This window comes from Gymnodraco acuticeps, unplaced genomic scaffold (genome assembly GCF_902827175.1).
Source record: "Gymnodraco acuticeps unplaced genomic scaffold, fGymAcu1.1, whole genome shotgun sequence".
NCBI classification, from domain to species: Eukaryota; Metazoa; Chordata; class Actinopteri; order Perciformes; family Bathydraconidae; genus Gymnodraco; species Gymnodraco acuticeps.
In genome coordinates, this window is record NW_022992130.1 from 215412 (window position 1) to 226750 (window position 11339).

General features: G+C 38.6%; 2 protein-coding genes across 2 annotated transcripts; one reads left to right on the top strand and one right to left on the bottom strand.

Annotated features, from left to right (window-relative positions):
* The first annotated feature begins 685 nt into the window (after positions 1–685).
* Positions 686–6291, top strand: morn4 (MORN repeat containing 4). The gene is made up of 5 exons (XM_034203737.1): positions 686–791; positions 1897–1970; positions 3579–3693; positions 3781–3890; positions 3974–6291. The coding sequence occupies exons 2-5, from the start codon at positions 1904–1906 to the stop codon at positions 4120–4122; spliced, it is 441 nt and encodes a 146-aa protein (XP_034059628.1). The 5' UTR covers positions 686–791; positions 1897–1903; the 3' UTR covers positions 4123–6291.
* A 1200-nt stretch (positions 6292–7491) lies between these two features.
* Positions 7492–11273, bottom strand: LOC117538249 (ankyrin repeat domain-containing protein 2). The gene is made up of 8 exons (XM_034203841.1): positions 11057–11273; positions 9465–9608; positions 9179–9286; positions 8986–9084; positions 8749–8847; positions 8509–8607; positions 8332–8430; positions 7492–7782 (listed from the first exon to the last, which is right to left on the bottom strand). The coding sequence occupies exons 1-8, from the start codon at positions 11123–11125 to the stop codon at positions 7660–7662; spliced, it is 840 nt and encodes a 279-aa protein (XP_034059732.1). The 5' UTR covers positions 11126–11273; the 3' UTR covers positions 7492–7659.
* Positions 11274–11339: the final 66 nt, after the last annotated feature.

Here is an 11339-nt window from a genome sequence, read left to right on the forward strand (position 1 = left end):
GGACCAATGCTTTCAATGCTTTTCCACACTGAAATATCTCCATAAATTACCATTAAGTTTAGTAGATAATACATATTTGATAGTAGTAGTAGTAGTAGTAGTAGTAGTAGTAGTAGTAGTAGTAGTAGTAGTAGTAGTAGTAGTAGTAGTAGTAGTAGTAGTAGTAGAAGAAGAAGAAGCAGAAGTAGCAGAAGTAGCATGGGTAGTATTAATAATAGTAAGGGTGGTGAAGAGCTTTAATAAGCTATTGTCAGGCTGCTGTTGTAATGCTGCCAGGCTGCTGTTGTAATGCTGCCTTCAAATACTGTCGGGATTATTGCCATCGTGAACTGAGCCGAGCGTGAACGTGAACACGAAAACCAATTAAACACTTTCAAAGAGGGAAACGTTTTCTATAAAAGTTGTTTAGTTGAGTATACTATTGGTCTGGATCTGGATCTGGTCAAGGAGCATATGAAGCAAGTCAACATGTTTGACGTTTAGATTGTATCATGTAGGAAGATGGTTTGCAATGTTCATGTGACCTAGCTGCTATAGCATAGCCATTCCTCTCAATTCTAAAATTAAATAACGACCACTAAAATATTATTGACGAAAATCTTAATTTGTGACAAAGATATTGCACTTGAAGCTTTGTTTAACATCAAGTACGACATTCATCTGGGGAGTAGGAGTATACGAAGAGTACCTGAATGCGGCATACGTTTCTCAGCCGGTGTTTTCATATTGTACGCCCCTCTGCTGTTGTACGGCTGTTTCCATGCTTCATAGACGACAAACGTAGCGTACAGGTAAATGATAGTAATACATGGTGTTATCGCTTTTTGCCTATGTTGCCATAGGTTACGGTCGATTTACATCGGCTTGTCATTACAAGCGATAGCCTATTTAGCATACGTAAAGGCTGCACTGATTAAACATATTGACAGTCTAAATTGGCTATTATTACGATATCGTTTGAGTGATTCGATCTGTTGTCAGCTGATGAATTATTTAAGAGTTTCAAAGGCACCCCATGGGTAAAACTACACCTGACTGCCATTCTGTAACACACTGCTATTTGGTGTAAACATTATTTCGAAATGGGCACTATGTGATAAGCTTTTGTTTATATCTGCAGTCATGCCACAGTCACGTTTTCCTGCCTATTCCGTCTCAGAAGGCGTTGTGCCCCCTAAGTGTGCTTTTAAACTAGGCTAACACACCTCAACCACAAACACACACTAATCAGACTTCTTAGGTTAACAACACTTATAGGATCTGGTGTAACTTGTCTTGTCTTCATCCTTTCAACCATACTTAGGTAAAACATATCATTAAAAAAATGTTTTTTTTCTCTTCACCAATTCTGAAAACAGCCTCCTCACTATTGAAATGTATGAAGACAGAAACAACTGCCTCAGATATTTAATTGTGAAAGCTGCATGACCTGACAAATAATCCTTAAACTAATGTATTCATGATGTTTGGTACTGTAACTAAAGGAGCTGAATACTAGTCAAATGAGGTTGTATGCTACTTACCCTCATGCATGATTGTCCTCTGTCTTTATTGTTATTTATTTTTTACTAATGGTTATGCCCAATTAGTACTATGTTTCAAAAGCTTGCGTTAGTTAGGGTTAGCTTTCATTACAATTGTAACGAGCTGGGTGTTAACAATAATTATGTCCTTAAGAGACAATTGCTACCTCTGCTTTATGGGCTGGAGGAGGATTTATAATCCCATTATGGAATAGGTATTTTTGTCTTACTTTCCTCATTTAGGTTAAGGTAATGGTCAGCTAAACAAAAGTATTTTAGAGCTGAAAGCAGTTTCTTTTAAATGTATGTTGCTGTTGAATGATTGTGTTCTTAAGCTCTGTTGCCAATGTGTGTGTCTGTGTGTTGAAAACAGGGGGGACATGACTCTGACCAGAGGATCTTTCACCTATGCCAGTGGGGAAGAGTATCATGGCGAGTGGAAAGAAGGCAAGACAGTCATGCATCTTGGTTAAAGATTAAGTGTGTGTGCAAGGATCCCCAACTTAACTACACATATAGCTTCACTTGCTTCATCTTCTATACTGTACATAGTGCTCACAATGTCTCTCTGAGGCATCATTATGTTTTCAATCAGTCCAGTAAAAGAGAGTGAGGAAAAATGCATTCAGGGTTTTTTATTGTTTTTTTAAAACTCATTATTATGGTGTCCAGGTACCACATTGGGAAAACAATAAATCTCTCCCAGAATGTTAATATCAATATCATTTTTTATATTTCTAAATCTATTGCCATACTAAGTGCAGCTCTACTTATGCACCATATTTCTAGATCCTAAAAATGGTCTCATGTACACATGCAAGTTAAATTGTAACCATAATTAACAAAGCCACAACTGAGGAGAATGTCAAATGCAAATAGGGTGCTGTTAATTTACCTCTGAATACTTACATCTTGTGACATAAGCTAAGGCAACAGCAGTGATTATATATAAAGGATCTAACATTGTTTAATTTTAGAGAAGCTAAATGGAACAAATGCAAATATTAGGAACATCAATAATTGTCTTCTGCATGGATGTGTGCATACTACAATGTTAAATATTCTGTCAAATGTTCAGCAAAGATGTCATGGATGTTGACACTGCTTTAACTCACTCACTCTCACACACACATGTGTGATGTTGGGGACATGCAAGCCTAAAGCTGTTTATTCAATCCCAATTAGCTAGTACTGGTGACTCATGACGAACAGAGCCAGATTTACCAGATTTAATCTTCTGGATTAGACTTTGAACCTGTTTGGGAACTCTTAGAGAGCCCTCTGTCAGCTTCTACTAAATAAAACCAAATCAATTGAAATACAAGGTTGACTATCAAGGGGGTTTTATTCCATCTTTACAATAATGTAATCATTTATACATGCTTTTAGGTCAACGAAAACATAGTCCATACCATTTTAGCTGGTGTATTCCTTCCACCTTCAAAGGCAACCTGACCTCCTTTTCAAGTTTGGCAAATGCAAGCATAAAGCCAGTTATAGCAGATGTCAAGAAAAGTGTAGGTGTGTGCCCTCTGACATGATTATAAGCTTCAGAAGTGGATCATAGGTTACCAGAAGGGGAATGCAAGAACATTCCTTGACTGTTTTTAAAGTCTGGTTCTTAAAGTGGAAATCCCTGCTAAAAAATCTGATGGATTAGAGTGCTGTAATTCCCACCACACAGGAGGCAGATGGGACTCCTAATTCAGTAGTAAACCCCTAGCTGACAGAGAGGGGGGGAGGATACCTAAATCCCAGCACGTACTGACTTGTGACATATGTAGTGGCTCTCCCATACAAAGTGAATATAAAACCATGAGCTGCATTGCGAGTTCAAATATCATGCTCAGTTGGTTGTCTCTTACAGTATGTTGCACCATTATGAAAGACTAATCCATAAGAGGCTAAGTGGTTAGATAGGGTATGATGACACCCATGAAGATCAAATGTGAATTGACAAATGGTATCAAGGTCATATGCCCTTACAGGATTACTTGTATTTCTATCATCTGACAGAATTTGAGCCATTAATCAGTTTGATCTGCATCTTTCCAGGTCGGAGGCATGGAGTTGGCCAGCTGAAGTTTCAAGATGGAACCTGCTTCTCTGGCCAGTTTGAGAATGGACTCTTTCATGGCTCTGGTGTACTGCTCTTTACAGATGGATCCAGGTGTGTGAGCCAAAAGAAAAAGAAAGGCATGTTTAGTCCTCAATCAAAAGTTACAAATAACACCCTAATCTCTTTTTACCATGTCAGGTATGAAGGAGAATTTGCACATGGAAAGTTTCAAGGCACGGGAGTCTTTAGTCGATGCGATGGCATGAAGTTTGAAGGAGAATTTAAAGATGGACGTGTTGAGGGATATGGTAAGGCTTTTACACCATTAGAACAGGTTGCCAATCATGTTAGTAGTATTTCTCTTCATTGTGTCCTGTGTCTGTGTCTCTAGGGCTATTGACCTTCCCAGACGGAGCTCATGGTGTCCCACGAAACGAGGGTTTGTTTCAGAACCACAAGCTGCAGAAGAGGGAGAAGTGTCCAGGAGTGGTGCAGCGTGCACAGGCCTCAGCCTCCAATGCTCGCATTCTGACACTTTGACCTTCATGGACCCTGGAGGACACACGGTCAGGGTTCCAGCACCTTCCTGTGTCCTCTCTTTTTTCACCATCCTCCTTGCTTAGCCTTCACAGTGGCTTGGAATGCACATGCAATTTGACCAAATAATGGCTTTCTTTCTGACTGACTTGAAATTTACAACACCATTAAGCACACCTTTAACTCCACAATTCATGCACACACCAAATGCTGCTGTTTTCCCCTTGTACTTATTCTTGCACCCATAAACAGTGTCTTAGCATTTTCTCTAGAATAGTTAGCTACGATATAAAACAACTCCAATTGTAGATTTGATACTTTAAAAAGGTTTTTTTTCTCCTGCATTTGGAGTAGTTAAAAAGGTACTCTGTATGTTAAAGACTTTAGCTACTAATTAGACCAATTTATCTTTTTAAAAGTGTGTTAACCATTACAAGAGAGTTATAATGTCCTATGTGGAGACTTGGCCTCTGGTACAGCAAGCAAGCACAAATGGATCTAAACAATGCACAGTTTTAAAAAAGAAAATAAGTTGGCTTTACACCATAGCTTTACACATTTTGTTAAAATTAAAGATACACATTGTACATTTTTGTGAATGTACTCCACAGGGCACCTCGTCTCCATTAACAGTGCTGCTTCAAACTCTAGCTTTGCATGTATGTGTCATCGCTGGTGCGTCTCCTTTTAGAATATCAGTATTCACGTTTGCCTTAAAGACATTCTGGTACGAGATTGTAGTTCCTGGATGTCCATCTGAAAATACGATGACTCACAGTTCCCTTCCCTTCTCCTCTGCATCATTCACCCTAAGGTGTCTGTCATCTTAATGAATTTGAGGCCTGTTTAAAGATTGCCTTCACTCTGAGGGACATATTGTTAAGCTGGTACTGAGTCTTCGCTACCATTACTCACAAGTCTAGCAGCTCTCCTCTCTACAATAAACCTCCTCTCCCAGTGGAAATCATGGGACTCTGCTGGTTACTTCTCTCATGTTTTCCCCTGTATTAACTAAAGACTTGGATGACTGGACATCCTCAAAGTTGTTAAATAATCCTAATTAAATGCATTGAATTGGGGACATTTATTTTAATTAAGGCAGCTGAATGAAATAATTTCTAAACCAGATGTATATATTAGAATATGTAATTATGTATGTGTTTTTATGTGTGACGTATACATATTCATTGTCATCAGTTGTGTTTTTTCTGACCTTAAGGAACTAGGTGTTTCATTTGTCACGTAGGAAAAAGTGTTACTGAGTTAGCTGAGACCGTGTGGTTGAGTATTTTGAAAACATTTATAAACCATTATAGCCAGCTATTGTGTGATTACAGATTAATTCTGTGTTTGGTTACAGCAAAAGCTTCTACATTTGCCTACATAGACATTTAACCAAAGACAATCAAATGGTATTACAGGTAACGAAGCCTGGAACAGCCAACAGGAGTTACATGTGTGTTGTCTCACTGCTTAACGATAGAAACAAATCAATAAGGACAAACCCACCTGGGGCTTTAGTTCGCATTAAAAACAAGAGGACCGAAGATTAAACAGGGAATTGTTATGAGATTCTGTTTCTAGCCTGGATTATTGCTGATTTCGATTGTTGTTTTTTAAATTTATTTATATTGTTGTTGAGGAAAAAAATCAATACTCTGTCATGAACCCACACTGCTAGTTGCTTTCAATCCCTTCTTTGGTATGACAGTGCTGCAAGGTGCAATCAGAAGTATTGAAGATAACATTAGACATAGAAACAGACCATTGCATGCCTCAGTACCGTCCTCTACGATCACACAATGATGCTTTAATGCCTGTATGTGCAAAGTGTGTAATGTCTTGTATTTCAGATCATGTTATGGTATTTTTCCTTTCTTCTATTTCGGCGATGGCGCTAACTCAAGCCTTCTCTACCTACACATGTCTGCCTGAGTGGAATTGAACTAACAAAAATCCACATTTTCCAACTGGAAACAAATGGTGCTTGAAAAGCGTGCCTTTTCCAGACTTTCATCTTTCTATGAAATATCATTGCTGGGATTACTTTTTTCAGTAACAATATAATGTTGCTCTTAGTGCTCTTAGATCAAACTACTGCACAGTATCCCCTCATTCTCCTTGAATAGGTCTGAAAATGTATTGGAAAGGCGATAATGTGTTTAATAAAGCCTTGTGTTGAGAAAAGAAGCATGTGTTTCATTGGGCTTGCTTGTAGACAGTAACATGATAGAGTTGTTCAATTAAAGATAACTATTTAGCTATTTCTGATGTTTTAACACCAATGGCTAGATTTGCAGTAGGGTATATGCAGCTGTAGATAAGGAACATCATTTCATGGTCAAACAGGTTTCTCTGGTTTTTGGCTGCCACACAGCACAAAGCAGAAGCATCCAGTTCTCCCATCCCCCTTCTCATTCTACACCCTCAACAACAGCTCAACAGCACACGGTTTGTATCTCACATGGCATTTCAAACAACACAAGTGAAGCTGTTATACTGATATAAGTCCAATAGATTTAATCTTCCAGAACTACATTACATTGAAGAATGTATACTGTATTATCTCTGTTAGGGTCAGGTTGACAAACAAGATGTCCCGTAGCTAACCTTGTATTGTACATAATACGTGTCCCTGACAGTTGTACAGCCATGCCTGGAACAGGAAATGCTGTGTGTGGCTGATAATGTATATGGGCTTCCTACATTGCTTTTTAATAAAATGCAGGGGTTGCATTCACATTATGAAAAATACAGCACAATATTTGTTGAACAAAATGAATGGCTGTGTGTTTGACGACTAACTGTGCATAGGGTTAGGTTAGGTTAGGGTTAGGCATTGCAAGCAGTGGAGCAAGCTGTTGGTATCCCCTGTGTAAATTAACAACCTCCCTCAGGAACATTTGAGCCACTGATGATAGAAGGAAAATATGTCCACTGAGCTCCCCTTCAATCCCTGACTTTAGCGGGGGCATACCAGCCATCTCTGCTGCTATCGTCAGCTGACGTCTCAAACACAGCGCTACTGTGTGCTCTGGCCTTGTCTGTCGCCTCGATAAAACAAGGACCTCTTGATGTATCCAAACGCAGCTTCTGCACAGCACTATCTATTAATATTATTCAACTTCTAAAGGCATCACAAATCAGATATGAAACATCCATGAGAGTGATCCTCAGATCATAAAGCTCTTTAGAAGTAAACATCAAAAGCCAGGGCTTGGCTAAAAGATTTGAGAAATTCAGCTTTGTTTCCCCCATTTATATGTTTGTGTCTCCTTCTTTAAGATAAGCAGATCATTTTTGAATCTGTTACATCCAAGCTGGCATTTTCTAGTGTCAGAGTTCAGACTCATCTCAGAGGTTTAACTGCCATGCCCTAGAAAGGCAGATTTGGTTGGTGAGCACATATAATGTATGTATTCAAATATGATGTACACAGACCTACAGTGGAATTACAGAATCTATTTTTAAACCTGAGAAAGATCATGGAAAGAGATTTCATATTTGTTTTACTGTATGAGTAGATTTTCAGCTTTTGCACTAATCATTCCTCTCTCGTGAAGTGTTTTCAGGTCCCACCTCCGTCAGCTTCTCCAGTCTCTGAAGGGTCTCCATGATGTCAGACTGCCATTGTTTAACCTGCTGCACTGCGGTCACTCCCTCCTGTAACACACAGTTACACAGTTTTTGTTACGAGGGGGCATATTGTATAGTATTTTTTAGCTTCACATTTTAGCTTCTTATATACAATCAATGAGTATCCTTAAAGGAGCTGTTTTACATTTTGGTAAATAACTTACGCCTGCTATAGACTGCCGGTTATCTCTTTTTTAAATCACCAGCATTTTTTTAGTTAGCTTAGCGTTAAGACAAGGAACCCAGGTAAACAGCTAGCCTAGATCTGTCCAGGGCCAAAGGAAATAAATTCTGCCTATCCAACACATAAAAAGCTCCCGATTTACACCTTATATCTTGTTAATAAAAAAATAAAAACAGAATTGAAAAACATACATTTGCCATTTTACTTGGGGGGGGGTTGTGCTGCTCTATTTCTTGACCTCTTAAAAAGAGTTGGGAATATTATCACCTCATTAAACAACAAATTAAATTGTTATACTTTGTTTTTTGTATTAATTAAATAACGAGATATTGGCCACTTGGTTGAGCTTGCGACCCATTTACTGGGGCTTGAGACATTTTGAAAAAACTCACATGATTTTTTATTTTTGTGTCAGCCCCTGCATCTATGAGCAGCTTCACTATCTTGTATCTGTTGAGCTGCACAGCATCATGAAGGGCTGTGTCGCCTTCCTATGAGTAGTACAAAAGGCATTAAATGCAGAAATGAATTATCGAGAAGATGAAACATGCTGTTAAGCCGCTGCCTACCCTGTCCCTGCAGTTGATTTTAGCACAGCAGGACAGCAGGTACTCCACAATGGTCGTGTGGCCTGTTCTTGTGGCCACATGCAGAGGAGTGCTGTACAACTGCAATGTGGACATTGACATACATTCACTGTGACAAACACATTAGGGACTAACTGTATAGGCAAATTATAACAGTACGACAGTATGTTAGACAGTATGTTTCAGATACAATATCCAGGCACAAATAAAATGCACATTCACCTTATCTCTAACATTCAGGTCAGCCCCCTGGCTCCTCAGGGCTTTGACAACTCCCAGGCTTCCCCCTCTGCACGCCCAATGTATGGCCCTGGAGCCCAGCTGAAACACAGTAGGATGGCCCCATTCTATTAATAGCTCACTCCAGGCCACTAGAGGCTGGAGCTTTAGTGAGTGAAGATAATCTCAACCAATCTCATCATCATCTTTACAAACAAGCCATGTGCCCGCACGTCTTACTTCATCTTCGAAGTTGATATCGGCGCCTTTTTCCAAAAGCGTTTGGACAACTGCAATGTGTCCCTCTACAGCCGCACGGTGCAGGGCTGTCCTATTCAGCTTGAAAGTTGAAACATATCATGAGTATAAAAGGGACTTGTTGTATAGTATGTTGTAAATGTATCTGATTTACTGACACACAGGGAGAGCATACCTCATCATGCACATTAGGGTTCCCCCCATCATCCAGATATTTATCTATTACATCCAGTTTCCCCTGTCTGGCTGCTTTCATGAGTTCTGCAGTATCCATGGGCTCTATCTGTCATGCACACGCACACGCGCACACACAAACACACACACACACACACACACACACACACACACACACACACACACACACACACACACACAAAGAGACAAGAGAGGTTGGATCCAAATGTATCTATTGTATCTTTGTTGGGCACATGAAGATAGGATTCTTGAAAAACGTAGCTCACCACAGGGATTTCAGCTGACACCCTGGGCGAGCATGTCTTCTTGATCATCTTTTCCCTTGTGCACAGATCTGTAATATTCTCTCCTATACTCAGGTCCAACATTTCACAGTGTAGGTCTGAAGACATCCTCGCTCTATCTTCTGCCTGGAAAATGACAGAAACAGTGATGCGATAATAATAATATATTAGTTTGTAATTGAGGTTTGCCAAGTTTGCTAAGGGGTGTTGAGAGTTGAGAATGGTGGCAGTGTCAATGTCAAAGTCAAAATACATTTACAGCATACTGCAAGCTAGGCTTGGTCATAAAAGCAACATTCACTGCTGTCATTATGTTTTTGGATTATTAACCATTGAGAAAGAGCACCTACACACTCAAATCTGTGCAAAAATCTGTTCAATTCAAAAGCAAGGCTAGAAAGTCCTGATTAATATATCTATAAATATATATCGATAGATATTTAACATTTTTGGACAGCTTTGAGTGTGTGGAAGCTCTTTTTTATTAGGTTTGATAGCCTATAGATCTGGCAGTGAGCAGTGTTTTTTCCCCGCTAAATAATTAATAAATTACAAAGAGTTCAAAGAAACATATCATTGTGTGTATGTGATCTTTTATCTCCCAGCTTCTTTTTTAATTTGGCTTATTTAAAAAAAAGCGAAAGAGCATTGTTATTAATTCCATAATTGACACGTTCGTGGTGGTTTCTTTGGTCTTTCACTGTATGCTTGGAAACCCTTTAATTGACAGAAACTCATAACTTGGTTCATAGTGATACCGTGTTATATTAAGGTAATGTGAGCAATGATAGACCATAATGACCTTATCTGTTTGCATTTCATTATTTTATTGGCTGCACTTGAAAGGAATACAAATGCATCTGTGGCAAGATTGATTGTGTGCTTTAGAGCTATATCAGAAATAAAGACTAAAAGTACATTTGTATGAACTCACAAAATAAATAAAGAAACAAATGCATTGATACACAAAATGTTGCTGTTGATCAAACAGGTATCAAGTTATCATCTCTACATATCATTGACAAAGCATATGAACAGGAGTCTTTTCTTTTAAGTAAAACAGTATTTAGTGAAACTATAGTGAATTAAATGTCACTTAACACAACACATTAGATTATGCTTTAAAAGAAAATTATCCAAATTCAATTTCATATCTACTGTTTTTGATATCAAATCAAAATCAATTCAAGTTTTATTTATATAGCACATTTATAAGCGATTTTTGGTCGAGCCAAAGTGCTGTACATATAATAAAAATAGCCTACAGTAGAGACACTTTACAGCAAATACAACACCCTCTGTCCTTAGATATGTATGTGTGTTTCTCACTGTAGATGTTGTGGATGTTGAAGTAGGCTGACAGACATTTCTCTCATGTTCACAACATATATAACTTCCTTTTGTCATAAATCAGGGCATTCGTTACACATTGTGATATTGTGGTATTAGTAACATTCATTTTCTTTAAGAAAAAATGATCTCCATCGGTGTCTAATGATTGTCATGCCATGAGCCATACTGCCATATTAATGGAAAATCATCACACATTTTGCATTAGTATTTTTCTAACCTACCTGAACTTTTTTTTCTGCTCCTGTCTTGAAGGTGGTCACATCAATTGACCACTGCTCAATGTCTTCCATCTCTATAGAACTCAAAGATACAAACAAATAAAACCGTCAATAAAACAATTTTAAAAAGTAGAAGCTTTATAACCTTGGAGTTATAATACTGAGTACAATCTGGCCGGCTGAGTGTTGCTTTATACAGAAGCGCTGCAAGCCCAGCGGCTTCCTGGCTGAAATATCGAGTTCATGGTGGGACATTGTGTCACCCTATCAAACAGGTGTGTGTGCA

Bases quoted from the DNA above. Each gene is read 5' to 3' on its own strand.
- morn4 (XM_034203737.1), top strand. From the start codon at position 1,904: ATGACTCTGACCAGAGGATCTTTCACCTATGCCAGTGGGGAAGAGTAT. The intron at 3,694-3,780 runs GTGTGTGAGCCA...TTACCATGTCAG, and splicing joins CTCTTTACAGATGGATCCAG to GTATGAAGGAGAATTTGCAC. The intron at 3,891-3,973 runs GTAAGGCTTTTA...CTGTGTCTCTAG, and splicing joins TGGACGTGTTGAGGGATATG to GGCTATTGACCTTCCCAGAC.
- LOC117538249 (XM_034203841.1), bottom strand. From the start codon at position 11,125: ATGGAAGACATTGAGCAGTGGTCAATTGATGTGACCACCTTCAAGACA. The intron at 9,287-9,464 runs GTGAGCTACGTT...TGTGCATGACAG, and splicing joins TGTCAGCTGAAATCCCTGTG to ATAGAGCCCATGGATACTGC. The intron at 7,783-8,331 runs GTGAGTTTTTTC...TGTGTGTTACAG, and splicing joins ACACAAAAATAAAAAATCAT to GAGGGAGTGACCGCAGTGCA.